The sequence below is a fragment of the Tiliqua scincoides genome, chromosome 4 (genome assembly GCF_035046505.1).
Source record: "Tiliqua scincoides isolate rTilSci1 chromosome 4, rTilSci1.hap2, whole genome shotgun sequence".
NCBI lineage: Eukaryota > Metazoa > Chordata > Lepidosauria > Squamata > Scincidae > Tiliqua > Tiliqua scincoides.
Window position 1 is genome coordinate 40,432,264 of NC_089824.1, and position 15,410 is coordinate 40,447,673.

The 15,410-nt window shown below is 39.6% G+C and overlaps 1 protein-coding gene across 2 annotated transcripts in view; it reads left to right on the top strand.

Moving 5' to 3' along the window:
• The window catches only part of PDE7A (phosphodiesterase 7A), a 73,161-nt gene that overhangs the window by 13,579 nt on the left and 44,172 nt on the right, over nucleotides 1-15,410 (top strand). For both annotated transcript variants that reach the window (XM_066623769.1, XM_066623770.1), the window contains exon 2: nucleotides 5,551-5,611. In XM_066623769.1, coding sequence (XP_066479866.1) covers nucleotides 5,551-5,611 — 61 coding nt within the window. The remainder of the gene's footprint in view (nucleotides 1-5,550; nucleotides 5,612-15,410) is intronic.

Here is a 15,410-nt window from a genome sequence, read left to right on the forward strand (position 1 = left end):
GGAGGCTACTCTTACATTTGTACATAAAGCAACTTGGCAGATAATTCCTGTTAATGCATAAAACAGCATGATGCTTATAAAATTACATGGTATTAGAATAGCATTAAAATACAATATCATTACGTATAATACTGATATTTTTATATTGCCCAGTAAAGGTTTGAATCCAAAGGTCCTGCTATGCAAGTGGAAGATACTTTTGTTTTCATGGTGTGTGCGTGTGCGCGCACGCTGCCAGTTTCTTCATCTTCTACAGCCTTTGTTCTTTGGGAAAAAAAATTCTCTAGGGGATTCATTAACCCCAAGGGTTAATTCATTTCAGAGGACTGTATAAAAGGAAAATTGGTGACATCCCTTTTCATGTGAGCAAAAGTACCTTCATGATGGGATTTTTGGATCCAAGCCGCTGGTGATTAAGAGAATTCCTAAAATTGTAGAATCTGTAGTGGATACTTTGGTTCTCTAGGATAGGAACTTATTTTTGTTTCAAACTTGTTATAGAAATGAGTAGCAGCTTCTAGTGATTCTGTAAATCAGTTCATGGTTCTCTTCAAAACAGTGTGATACTGTGTTGAAATGAGTAGTAAAACAGTGGGAGATGGAATATTTGTGCTTTTGCTTTGTTGTTGTTGGCACCCTTCAGTCTCGGAAGACTATGGTGTCACGCTCTGAATGGTGGTTCTGGAACAGAGTGTCCTCTCCAGTGCGCGAAGCCTGGGTAAAGTAGGTATGGAGGATAGGCTGTTACCCATGCAGTAAATCCCCCCTCTCCACGTTGCTGAAATGGTCCAATGGAAAGGCAGAGACCAATACGGTTGGTTCCAGCGGCGTCGCAGGAGTTGCCAGAACGTGACTGTGTTCAGCCATGAACTGCCTCAGGGACTCCGGCTCCGTATTTTGCCTCGAGGTTGACTCCTGAAGCCTTTTCCATAACTGGATGTAGCCACAAGGTAGTGGAGGTTTGGGATGAGAGTTTTCCTTCTCTCAGATGAGCTGCTTTCCCAGGCTGACAAGTTCCATCTACCCGGTGGCTGTTTAGTCGCCTCTTAGGACAAGTACAGCCAAACTGAGGGCCTATTCTTATCCCCAGCCCCCAGGGGATGCATTTGCTTTGCAGTACTGCAAACAGCATTCCATTTGAAGTAGCCCAGAGTAAACTGATTAAAGACTTGTAATCATATTATAGTCTTAAAAACTTGTCTAGTATTGCAAGCATTAATGTCTGTGTTCTCTAAGTGTTATTACTGTCAACCTTATTCTTTAACATAAGACTTGTAGCATTTTTGAAAATTATGTGTTTGTACATTCCAATGGGCTTACTACAAAAGTAGTGTAATAATTGGACATTCCTGTTTGTAAGAGCCAAGGCAGTCTTTTGAAGTCTAACTTATCCCCTAAAAGTGTAGATCGGGGTGCCCAAACCCCGGCCTGGGGGCCACTTGCGGCCCTCGAGGCCTCTCAATGTGGCCCTCAGGGAGCCCCCAGTCTTCAATGAGCCTATGGCCCTCCGGAGATTTGTTGAAGCCCGCACTGGCCCAACGCAACTTCTCTCAGTGTGAGGGCGACTGTTTGACCTCTCTTGTGAGCTGTGGGATGAGAGCCCTCTCCACTACTTGCTCTTTCACATCTGTGATGCAGCAGTGGCAGCAAAGGAAAGGCCAGCCTTGCTTTGTGCAAGGCCTTTTTTAGGCATTAAGCTATTGCAAGACCCTCATTCATTCATATAAGTTCATCTTTAACATATTCATTTATGTAAACTTATGCAAATTTATTCAAATTTTAAATGTAAATTAATTCTTTTTTTCCCCCCCGGCCCCCGACACAGTGTCAGAGAGCTGATGTGGCCCTCCTGCCAAAAACTTTCTACACCCCTGGTGTAGATCATTGTGATCTACATTGTGTAGATCTACAATGATGTTTGGATCATTGTTACCCTGCAAACAGGGACAGTCCCTAAGATAAAAGCAGGCAAAATACTTGAGGCACAAGTTGAGCACTTTGGATTGTGATGGGAGAGAGGAGATGGAGGACTATTACATGTATACAGGGTGTCTCAAGGAAATGTGTACGCACTTTATGGTATCAGATTTATTATCCTATAATTCACACACTTACTGCTCATGGTGTACAGAAAAACAGTTGCTTGACCCCTGTTTCATTTAATTAAATAATGAATTGGACTAAATGCTTGAAGTGTTCTACATTGATGTCTGTATAGCAATGTGTGTGCTGGGATGGTTTCACACATCTCTTAATTTGTTCCTGTCACGTGTTTGAGTATTGCAAGTTTTTTTACAATGAAGTATGTATGACTTGGAAACAACTAAGAAAACCCTAGTTCAAATCCTCACTTGCCCCGGAGCTTACAGGTGACTATGGGCAAATTTCTTTCTCAACTTATCTCTTAGGGTAATTGTGAGGAAAAAGGAGGAGGCTGAGTTCTTTGGAGATAAGATGGTACAGGGTGACCCATGTTACCTGTGGGGGTTCTGTTCCAGGACCCCCTTGCAGATAATGAAATCTGTGGATGATGAAATCCATGGGGCTTGGGACCCTCAAACCCTCTGGAAGCCTCCCTGGGCCTTAGAAGGCCTTATAAGGGCCTAAAAGTCACTTCTGGTTTTCCCCTGAAAGCGGGAAGTGACCTTCTAAGGCCTCTGAATACCCTCTGGAGGTGATGGGAGCACTTCTCCCATCTCCTCCAGAGGGTCCATGTTGGGCCAACCCTGTGGGTTTGGGATGGCATCCACGGGTCCTGACACTGTAGGTAATGCGGGCCCTGTCTGTCATCTGTCTATCTGTCATCTTGCTATCTATAAATAAAACATGTGAATAAATAGGGAAATTAAAGATGTGCTGTATCTTTATCAAAAGGTCTGAGCTTTAATAGTCATGGGTTTACACTGTTTGTCAGCAGAGTCTTTTGAAATCTTAGACTAGCAAATTTGTTTACCCTGTGCTTTTGTGGACTGCAGTTCACTTTGTCAGATGGGAATGCCAGCTCCTTGCCAGTGAAGAGGATTTCTCTGTCCAGACAATTTTTACAACCAGGATCCTTCTAATTACTTTGCTGTTTGGCAAGTGAATGGAAGACAAGCAATTGCCTTTTGTGCCTTTTTAACTTCTTGCTGCACTGCCCTCAACAGCTAATACAGGTGGCCCCCGTATCCACGGTTTCACATATCCACAGATGCAGGTCCCCCTGACCTCCTCTGTGCCCTCTGCAAATGAGGGGATTAATTCTAGGAAGTAGTAAGTCTATTACATTTTCCATCACTTGTACATATTTCATAGGCATAGTTTGGTACCAAACTGTCTTGAATAGCAACACATGTAATAAACCTTGCATAAAATCAGTATGATGGATACTAGACTGAATATCTTTCAGAGTTTATGAATATTCTACCTCTTTAGAATTTTAGTTTGGTGTTGTAGTAGCAGCCACATGTTCTAGGCAGAATATTCTCATCAGAATATGTTTGTATGACAGTCATATGAGTGGTAGTTGTACATCTGCTTGTTTCAAGTTGCTGTCTTGCTGCGCTGTTCGCCATACTTGCCTGTTCATCAGGATCTTAAATGCCAAAGCAGTTTTCAGCATTGGTTGTATGTAAGAAAGATTGTGCAGTCCCTCTTGTGTGATCTTATTTGATCTGGTGTGTAGTCCTGATCCTCCTTGGGTGGATTGATTCCAAGGTAGGACTTTTTAAAAGTTATCTCTTCTTGAGTGGAATGGATTATATATTGTTTTTAAGAAAAGATTTTTGTTGACATTCTGTAGTTTAGTATATGGAGTGTAAAATAAATCCCTTGCTGTCTGATGGTAATGTGTATGTTTACTCATTTTACTCTAGCAGTTGAATGGTCTTGGTTTCTGTTGTTGAAAATTTATTGAGCTGTCATTATTAAACCCATGGCTTTTGGTGGTAGTTGTGGGCATCTTACCAACATAGCTTAAGAGGATGGCTGCATCTGAATAGGAAAAAAGGGGTCAAATAGGAAAAAAGGTTGAGGAAAAGTGCAGCTGTGGTAGCAGGCAGAGGCCCTTAAGACTTCAAGCAGGAGTCAAGGGAAAGAGAGGTGCAAAACCAGCTGGGAAGGTAGGGCTTCCTCCTATTCAATTGCAGCCCATAATTACAGTCACATACATGTATTCAGGCAGATATTTCTGCTATTTAGTGGACATTTCACTTGTACGGTATTTCAGTATAAACTCAAAGCATGGCATGTGTCCTTCAAAATCTTGGTTAGTGCAGAAACTTTCAATGTGTGCAGCAACAAGACTTAGAGACACTGGATTACTAATACACATGGAGCCTATTAATCTGCGGATTTTATATCTGCAGATCTGGCTCAATGCAGGTCCCCTGGACCCGTGTTGAGCCAGATTTGACTCCACCTGAACCCTCCAAAGGGAACTGGAGCTCTGCTCCAATAGCCTCTGGAGGGTGTTCTGAAGCCCACAGAGGGCTTCAGAATGGCCGAAAAGGCATATGCGCAAAAAAAAAACCCTGTTTCTGGTTTCCAGAGGAAACGTCTGAAAACTGGAAGTAGTGTTTTTTTCCTCAAGGAGGCATTCTGAAGCATGCAGAGGTGGACACGTGGAGGGTTTAAGGGACCGAAAACTGAATTTGCTTATCCATGGCCTTCTGTATCCATGAGGGAGTTAGAGAATGAATCCCTTGCGGATACTGAATCACCACCTGTATATTTTTAAAATGCTTGTTTGTGATCATTTGTAGCATTGTCTTCATGCAAAATGGTCTCAAGCTGTTTGTGTGTGTTTGTCTTTTATCAGCATTTTGTTCCTTTTTATGTAGTGTCCAACCATCCAGTAATGATTGCTAATTGCCTACAGTACTGTATTGTACTGTTTTATTTTTCCTATTTGATAAGTCAAGATGGTTCTTTAAACTATCATTATGGTATGTTACTAGTGATGGGATAGGTCTCTACTTGTGGGATGGGTCAGTAGCTCTTTGCTAATTAAGAGTCTCTTCAGAAAATATCTTGTGGTGTTTGACCTGTGTCACAAGACCACCCGAAGTATACAGGATAGACTTTATTAGCTTTAAGGCAAGAGAATGTGATTTCTCTCTACCCTCTCCTACAAGGTCACTTGTAGCCCTTAATCATGTTTAAGGGCTGAATCAACTGTGATATTAACCATAATTAAAGCTGACCAGAGTTTTAGCTGGTGATAAATTTGTCAGTACAGATGTAGCCCTTAACAATGATAAAGACTGGGTGTGGGAATTGAGTGACCCATTCCCTTAACCATAGTTATGTTCATACCTTCCATAAGTTTGTTATTTTTCTTGAATGGTTTGAGAAACAACACAGTCTACAATATTGAGCAAAATTACTGACTTTCTTTCTTTTAAACTCATCCCTATTGTGAAGATAGAGTTTAAATGGCTGAAATATTTTAGGTAAAGTGTATCTTGCTAGAACAAAGGACTTAACAATGCAGGCAATCATCCTTTAGCTCAAATAAGAGACGACTTATTTCAAAAACATGAATAAAATGTTCTTTGTATCTTTTTCCAGAGACGTGGGGCAATTTCCTATGACAGTTCTGATCAAACTGCATTGTACATTCGCATGCTAGGTAAGTGTGGTCACTTGTTGGAACGCCCAAATCTGTGTGTGTACTTGTCTGCTGTCAAGTAGATGGGGTCCACTTAACATATTTTAGCACCCTTCCACTTTTTATTCTTCCACTGCTTACAGTAACTTGTTTTGCTGATTGTTGTTGGGTTGACTATAATTATTTCAGTTTTGTTAGCACAGGTTCTGTACAAAATAAAGCACTGAAGAATATATATTTAATGTATTAAAAAAAAATTATACCCTGCCTTAATGTCTTAAAAATGTCTAGGATAATATGTAAGATGATAGTTATTGCAGATTTAAGATTTAACCAGGAAGATTTTGAAGGGCATGGTACAAATGTTTAAGGCTCCACAAGTTTTGGGTGGTCTTGATTGTCAGACCCTGCCCATCCTCATTTATCAGAACAATTATATGCTTGGTGACCTGAAATTAAGGCCCATTGTATTTGATGGGGCTTTTTGTCAGCAAAGACTGCAATCCTATTTAAAATGTTTTTCCACAGTTCAAAGTAGTTTACAACACCTATCTACAACATCATAAAAATGACACAGACTATGCACTGCTGGTCGATCTGAGGCATATTATTATTGGTAGAGATGTTGTCAAACATTTTTCTTTTTTTGTAGATTTCGTTTTTTGACAAAAATGAGAAGTGCAAGAAATGGTGTTATGTGTCTTTATTCCAAGTGTGCATTTTTAATAAATAATAATAGCTTTATAAGTGTGTCAGCAGATGGAGCTACAGTTATTACCCATGTACCCCCCCTCACATCTAGCGCAGCCTGTCTACAGTGGCCAATATGTGAAGTGTTAAACTGTTTTGTGTTTTTGTTTTTTTTACAAAAATGAGAAGTGCAGAAAGCAGTGTTTATTTTGTTATCACTGATAAATCACACCTCTTGGCATAGGGCTGACCCACAATCTCGCATATCATTCCACAGCCTCACATGGATCTTAAAATTAACACCATGAGGAGTTTTTAAAATGCCATCTGCTTTAATTATTTGTAAGGAAATTATTTATTAGTGGTAACAGCAAAAAACACCTTTCTGGTTAGTAAAGGAGTTCATAGTGGAGACTTTACTAACCACCTTATATCTTCTCTTTGGCAATTTGGTAAGGCATAGCTATGGGAATGGTTGCACAATGTGATATTAAATTGAACCAACAAAACAAACAGGTTGCTACATTTGCTTAGATGTTTTATTCCTTGTAATGTTGTTCAAAAGAAGATCAGACCTTGTTTAAAAATTCAATTCCCTAAGTAATTTAGATAGTAAATTACCCTCCTATCTTCATCACAGTCCTAGTCACATTCTCAAGTGGGAGGGCTTCCTTGGAAAACTGACTGGCTCCAGGCAGATTCTGGATAGTTTAAAACCCCTTCCTGGAGTCTTCCTTTGGACCCTTGCACCAGAGTCTTCAGGACACTCGGACTCCTGACAAATCATCACCCAGAGATAGTTGGCTATACCTGTAGAAGCAGCTTCTGGGAAGGCTTTCTTAAGCTGTCTCCCTTAACTTGTTCAGTGATCATTGGTCAGAAGCTCCTCTCCTGGTCTTTGTGTGTTCTTCTTCCTCCTTGCAACATTGCCTCACAAATCCAATACCAGTCAACCAACAGCAGCTTCTCTCACTGTTTCTGCTGGTCCTTTAATTTTGTTCCTCTCAGTCTTTGTGACCTGTCATAAGATGCATTCACTTAAGCAACTAGTCCAAGCAACTTAACCATTAGTCTATAATAGTTCGAAGTTTATGAGAACTCTTGGAGGGAATTTTGAATAACTGATTGGAAGTTGACACTTAACCACGTGGAACTGCCGGTATGTAATACCTTCAGAGTAATCTAAATAGTTCTACCGCACTCCAGGGATGTGCTCCAGTCCTTAAGCTTGAGTTGTAAGTCAGAGACCCCACAACTCAACTTGCGAGTCATAACATGTGGCCGTCATGACTCTACTCATTAACTTTTGCATCCTGAGTCCAAGTCACTTTGAGAAACTAGTTGTGTGTCAAGGACGTCCCTGAGCAAAACTTCACAGAAAAAAGAGAGGTGGTGATGTGTGTCTGCTTCCCCTTAAACCCCCCCCCCCACAACCCTTGCCTTTGGGAACCAATTTACCCTCCTTCCACATCTGCCGCCGCCTTTGGTCTGAAGGCCAGCTTCTGGATAACCCACAAGGTGCAATGTGTGTTCAGTGCAATGTGGAAGCAGTGAAGAAAGAAAGAACACATACACACCAGGATCTCAAGATAGGGAGTCATTTCGAGTCTAGACTCGTTTTTAGAGTCACTGACCCAGAGTTGTGAGTTGAGTCTGAGTTCGTGACGTGCACAACTTGAGTAGTCAAAAGTGGTGTTTTTGTGTGAGTCAAGTCAACCCAAGTTGAGTGCCCATCCCTGCCACACTCAAATCTCTATAGTTCTGTCGTCTAAGAATAGTTGATGTATAGTATTGTGATCGATAAAATTCTTTATTCTCTCAGCATACCCTGTCAGTAGTAAGGCCTGTGTGATGTATCTATTTTCTCAAAGACTTCACCAGCTCAGTTTTAACTTGAGGTTCTGTTTGCACATTACCTCTGAATTCCATTTCTTCACAGTTCCTCACTGGGGAAAGACCCTTGCTCCCCTCAGGTGGGCTCATCTCTGCAACTGCACGAATTACACTGGACTGTAGAGGATTGTGGAAACCAAGTGTGGCTGTTGGAATGTCCAAATCTAGCTTCAGATTTGAAGTTGAAGGGAGAGACTGATATTATTTAGCCATTGGCAGCAGAGGTGCTTGGACCTGCTGCAGCTCAGTTCTAAAACTGCCAGCTTCAACCTTTGTTTTCAGAGCTGGAGGGGAAGAGTAGGCTTGCTTTTGACACTTGGGGGGCCATGTGCTCTATAGAGACTCCCACCCCCATTTTGATACTTTCTTGCCTGTTGAAATCCTTCACACTTTGTTTGGCAAAACTGTCATGAGATCAGGAAGGCTCTTGCTGAACCTCCTTGTTCTGGTAGCTGCCCTCACCTTCGTAGTAGCTACCTTTCTAGCTCAAAGGAACACATCTTTGCTGCATTTTTCTCCCCTTTGGAACCTAGAAATCAGCTCTTGCTGCTTAGATGGTCTCTGTGCATAAAACCTACCCAGCAGAATAGGATTTGTAATCTCCCCCTTCCTCTGGTCTTCATAACTGCTTCTCTTTCTCCCTCCCCTCCCTTCTAAAACTTCTGTCTCCATGTGTACATATTTCAAAGCTTCCTGCTAAATTACCTTCTTCTGTAATCCATGTGGGAGGGAACCTAGATCAGCCCAGCTCATTTAGTCAGGATCTCTTGCCTCTTTCCAATTAACTCTTGCTTGTCCAAACACAGTATTTGTCCAGATATTTTTCACTAGTAGCCATTATCTGTGTGTAACAGATCTCGTAAGCAAAGCAACAAAGTATATGTGCCATTTTCTTATTTGCCTATATTCTTTAATAAACTGTCTTCTTTTGATAAAGCTTAATGATTACTGGTAGCCTAATTGTGAGGAACTTTGAGGTTGTTTGTGCTGTTCACACAAATCAGTGATCCCAACATTGTCAGACAGTGCTGAATTTGACCTCCCATTCTAGAAGTATTGCTAATTTCTCCAATTTGGTTCAATTTGTTTGTGCTTGTGTGTGTGTGCTTGTTGCTTGCTTGATGTGTAAGGAATGCATATGTGCATGTCAGTGAGCTTTGTGGACCACAGTGGGCAAGGTGTCAGGAGAACCTGGGGTATCCAGTGCCAATATGGCCAATTCCTACCTTCCTTCCCAGGTTGGGAAACTTTCTTGCAGTTTCACTTTGTTTTCTGAAGCTCAGCACAAATAAAAGGACAATCTCTGCTTCCACCAAAACCTGAAGAAGGATGTGTGTCCTCTCATTAGCTTTGCCACAGGGTGATGGAACTCTTTCCCTGGCACAGGTGGTGTGTGGAACTGTGCATGTGTACAGAGAAACAGTATGTTTTACTGACAAAGTTTCATGTAAATTGCAAAGTACTGAAGAAGGCTTGAGTTGTTACCAAGCTTTACTTGCTTTAAGGTTAGCTGTTTCAGCTGTGTGTTTCTTCTTTCATGTACACAGTGGTTGCAGAAAGTCTGTACGTGTGGGATTAAGAATTTGTTTTGTTAATGGGATTAAGAATTTGTTTTGTTAAAACTCAATTTGAGTGAATCAGATGGGCAAATATTTGTATAGGAAAGTTTTTACTTAAACTGTAAACTAAATACTGTTGTGCTAGCAGTCGCATGACTACAACAGATAGCAAAAGATGAGTAGGAGAAATTATTATTAATCGAAATAAATTATTTGAAATAAGTTTTCATAAACATTAAATGTTCTGAAGAAAAAGAAGAATCTGGTACTATTTGTAATCTTTGTGCTGTGTCTTTGCAAAAGCAAACAAAAACCAGCTACAGCCTTCGTTCAGGTTACTGTCTCCTACATATTTGACAGGGAGCAATTGGCAGACTTTTTCCTCTGGAATTCTTGGACCCTGAAGGAAAATCTTCAATTGCTAGTTTTGAACTGTTGACTGTTTGATCATCGTCTACTACACTAACAGTGTGGGTCAGGGGTGCTCACACTTTTTTGGCTCGAGAGCTACTTTGAAACCCAGCAAGGCCCGGAGATCTACCAGGGGGGAAGGAAGCGTCTGACAGACACCCCCTTTAATGTATGGAGCCCCTGCTGGAGTCTAGTCAGTTTCGTCAGTTTTGTTGCTGCATGCCTGAAGAGCAGCTAAAGTGTCAGTTTCAGTGTCAGTTTAGTGTCAGCTAAATATGTCAGTTTCGTCTAGTCACTAGACGAAACTGACATATTAACAGTTTGGAGAGACAGGGCTCCACGATCTACTCATTTTGCCTCACGATCTACCGGTAGATCGCGATCCACCTATTGAGCACCCCTGGTGTAGATGTTGATCAATCAATTTAACTCACATTTGCTGCCTGTACATCCTCCTTCATTCCTTCAGCATCTCCAGTTCAAAGAAGAATTGCAGCTTTAGTATATTAATGGTTTTCTCAAGGGAAATGAGCAGACCTATTCATATGGCAAATGGGAACTAGTTGATGCTTTAAAAATTTTGAACAATGAGGGTGCTGTTCTTAGTCATGCATCTGTTGCTGTCCTTCCTCTTCATTTTATATACGGTTATCCTTGTACTTATGTCTGTCTGTGTTAATGTGTTTATCCTGCTTACTTACTCACACAGGTTTACATCTGATTTTACTCCCCCAGTCTTGGAAAGTTAAGCTACTGTCCCCTAGAATCCAAATAGGCACGTTATAGCAGTCCCAGCTGGTCTAATACTCCTGCAGCCATTCACCTTTCTGCTAATTTTCTTTAGAAGTGTCAGGCTTCTTATACATACATTAATGAATTATGGAATGCAACTAACTTCAAGATAGCCCAGTTCTGGGCACTAGTTCTCAATTGTGTTTATTATAGCCTCTTAAAATCCTTGAAATTGAAACTTAACTTTTGGTTATTAGGGTATTAGTAATTTTATCATCTGATACTTTGAAATAAAAATATAACAACACTCAGAATTTCTATGAATTGCCATGCACTTGGACTTTGGGCTTTTTTCTTGGCAATAAATTTTATGAATTTTGTTTTTGATTAAAATACTTAACCTTCTGATTAACAAAATGAAAATGGGGTGGGAGGGTGGAAATTTCAGATTAATGTTTAGTAAGATTCTTTTGAGATACCAAGATAAAATTCAGTAGCAACATATGCTGTTAAATCTATGAATGGTATGCCAATGGGGGACAGATACTGGGGAACTTTAATATTTATGTAGCTTTAATAGACATTTTAACTCTATTTTCTTGAGTTAAACATGGTAGATATGTAGTTTGGTGTTTGAATAAAAAGGAGACAAATAACATTGTATCAACATGGGAATGTGGAATGGCTGGAAGGGAGGAATGAAAGTGTGCCCTACCATTTTGATATTTGGACAGTGGAAAATACTGTCTAGATCTGTTTAAGCAGAGAATAGCATCCAACCTAATGTTTCATTGACCTACTAAATGTCGGGTCAGCAAGTGATCTTTTATAAGTCCGTATTTTGTCAAGCAATAGTTTGAAAGCAAAGGATGGCTGTGCCCACTGATTCACCCTATGTGGATTGAAAGTTTGGCAAAGGGCTTTTTAACCGCCCCCTCCAGTGTGAACAGGAATAATTCCTTTTGGTTTTCTTCAAAGGCATTGTAGTTGCAGACTCTTATTAAAAGGATAGTTGGCGCACCTAACAAGAGGGGCTTTGGTAGAGCCTCCCTTTGTTCACACTGGCAGAAGAGGGTGTTGGAGCCCTCGACTAAAGTGTTACTTCGCAGAGAAGGTGGTGGCAGGTATAATAAAATAATCATTGGGATTTAAGCCTGTCTTTATCAGATCATTCCTTGGAAGTGAACCCCTGGCTTAATGTGTACTGTACTGAAATTCATACAGTCAAGCTGTGTTGTGATGAAATTGGTATTTGAGGGTTTGGAAAAGTCAAAACATTAAACTTCTCTCTTTCATTCAAGTTGTACACCCCCATGTAAATGAATAAAAGCAGTTAGTAAAGTTGTGAGAGTAGTGAAGAGAGTATTAAAATTCCTTAGCATGAAACAACTTTTCTTGTCCCACTTTATCTCTCTTGGTGATCTCTATGATACAGTTGTACTGTAACTTATATAAGTTGGGAGATGAACTGAAAGCCTAGGTTTACATTGGAATGGGCAAACTTTCCACTTTAGGGATCCTGGACCTTTAACAATTGTATAGAAGAGGAAATATCAGCAGATACAGCTTGTCATCTCACAGATGACAAGCTGTACCTGCTGAAATTCTCTCTCCCACACAATTGTTAAAGGTCCAGGATCCAAAAATTTGAAAGTTTCTCCACTCCTGGTTTACATATTGTAACTTAACTAAGGTTTTGTTCAGTCGATAGCTCTCCTTAGAACGTGTACTTGCAGTGAAATCAGAAATGGGTCTTGGATTCACTTATACTCACTATAGTTTTTGCACTGTATCCCAACCACATATAGACTATAACAGGTTAACTAGGAAATGCTATGTTTTTGAATATGGAACTTTTAATTTTAGGGAACAAAGAGCTGCATACTGATGCTTGAAGGAAAATGTATTTCAAATACATTGCCTAGCATGTTTCAGTGTCTTCCTTGAGGTGACTGTTAATATCAGTTAAAGGAAAAAAGTCCAAAGAACATGCTATGAAAGACTTGGAGGAGATCTTTTGAAAGACACTTGGAAGGGAATAAATAAGATTTTAAGATGGGTAGAATAAAGATCTAACATTATGAAACAATTGTATGAATATCATTATGGTATATAGAACCCTTTAAAAAAAACAGTAAACATGAAAAACATCAGATTTCTGTTTGCAGGTGCATATAAGATTGACATTTTATAAATTGGTGTTTTCGTGTTTAGTTTTTAATTCTTTTATGTCAATGTTAACGACATTATGCACTACATAGTGTTATTCTATTCATCTTGAACTGTTACGGTTTTGGGGGCATTATCTGATCTTTCATAGATTGACACTGTTGCTGTATTGATTTTATTCTGTGTTTCTTAATTTTTACAGACTTAAAGGAGACTTTAAATATTATTTATAAAAACGTGTTCGGCAAGGTGTTTTGAGTTTATAAACTCTTCTTCAGGCCCATTTGAGTTTTATGTTCTTTTTTTTTCTTCAATGATTCTGCCTCTCTGTTTCTGTTTTTGGATTGCTGTTCGTTATGATGAACCGGAGACTTTCTGGTTTTGTCATGAGTGCAAGTTGAGGGTATGTATTGTCTGAATAGTGATTGTATGAGCCCTGATTTCTAAATTGTACTTGGGTAAAACAGCTCAATTCAATATTTACTATGTTCCAAATTTTAATAGAAATGAATTTTGTTTTTATATGTAAGCAAATAACCATATAAATATTTTATATTTATGAATATATATAAATATATTTATAATATAAATATATTTATATATTTATTTTTAAATATGAAGTGTTTAGGAAAACCTTTGCTAAAAAGTTCAGTTTGGTTGACAGACTTTTCAGTTTATTCTCCTAGCATTCCAAAAGGAGAAAATGCTTAATGCAGGGGACATTGTAAGATATTGTTTTAAAAAATTATATATATAAGGAGGCAGGTTTTTTTGTTCCTAGGGAAAAGGTTTCTTGTCTTCTCTGTTGGCTTTAGACATCAGCTTGCTTAGGTCTACAGTAGTCTACAGTAATCTACAGTAAATGCTCAGTGCTTGACCCATTTCTGTCTCTATGTGTTAATTCTTTTCTTGTTAGATACTAATTTTCTACAAGTATCTTGCCCATTAAGGGCTAATGTTGCTCAAGACTTAGTATCTAGAAAGCCATTTGATTTTTATTGTCTCATTCTGCAGTCCTACTCCTGTGGGATCTTTCTCTCCCCTCCAAAAGGTAGTGGTAGTGCATAGCTTATAGGGCTTTGTTCTTTTTCTCTTTCTCTATCATTTTGATTCCTCTGTGGTTCCCTTCCCTACCACACTTTCTTTACAATATATTGCATAAATACACACATTTAATAGAACTTTAGATAAAGTTAGGAGCAATCTGAATTTAAACTGCACTCTTTATTGTTGGGAACATGAATGTGGAAAATTCTATCACAGGGCTTGACAACTTTGCTTTTAATCTAGGAGTCATTCCAAAAATTTAAGAGCCAGATAAATTTTTCATTTTCTAGGTTTTCTGTGTTAATGTGACAAAAAAGGCCCCTCATGCTATCAGTGAACAGTATAAATTAGATTTTTCATATCAACAAAGCTTAGGTAAGACCTTCATGCACATATCCTACAAAAACATACTCTGATGTAGAACAGTCAACGTGCTACATGCTAACTTCCGCTATTGCTTTGTGTTTTCTTGTCTCCCAGCTGTTGGAACACTACTCTTTTTTATTATACTCTCCATTAGAAATCAATACGCCAACCCACAGACTAACATCCACTGTTGCATATCTTTCCTGGTGTTTATACACAGCCATATACACAGCCATATACTGTGATACACAAGATCACAAATGCAGCTAAACAAAGATTTTGGCACTCATGTCACTGTAGGAGATGAGCACTTGTTCTTTCATATACAGCAAGAAAAGCCCTGCTGGATGACACAAAATGCCCATTTAGTCTGGCATCATGTTTTCCACAGTGGCCGAATGGTTGCCTCTGGGAAGACCACAAGTAAGAGAGAGAGCCATTCTCCCACCACAGTTCCTTTGCACACTGGGAGACACACCGTCACTGAACCTGGAGGTCACGTATAGCCAATAGAACTGCTAACTCTTGATAGAGTTGGTCTTCAGTAGTGAAGATGGCTGGGTGCAGATCTGTTTGGAAGCAAAAGGGGCCATCTCAAAATAAGGTAGTGGTTTCTATGTAATCAAGACTCCTTAGATATACAGAAGTGTGTAGCTTTGTAAATTTGAAAAATTTAGCTCCTGCCGCTCCCAAAGGCTTGGTGAATTACCAGGATGTTAAAAAATGTCAGGGGAAAAGAGATGATAAAATACTACAGTAGAGCACCTCCTTTTCTAGAGAGAGTGAACACTTGTCTTTTTGTATACCTATTGTGTGTGAAGGGTATGCTGCTGCTACTCCTACTCATAGCTACACTAAAACTGGATTGTTGCATTGTTTTCTATCAGCAGCTGCCCTGGGGGGCAGGTGGAAGGATATAAAGCAGTGATTGCCAACCTATAGGAGGCCATGGA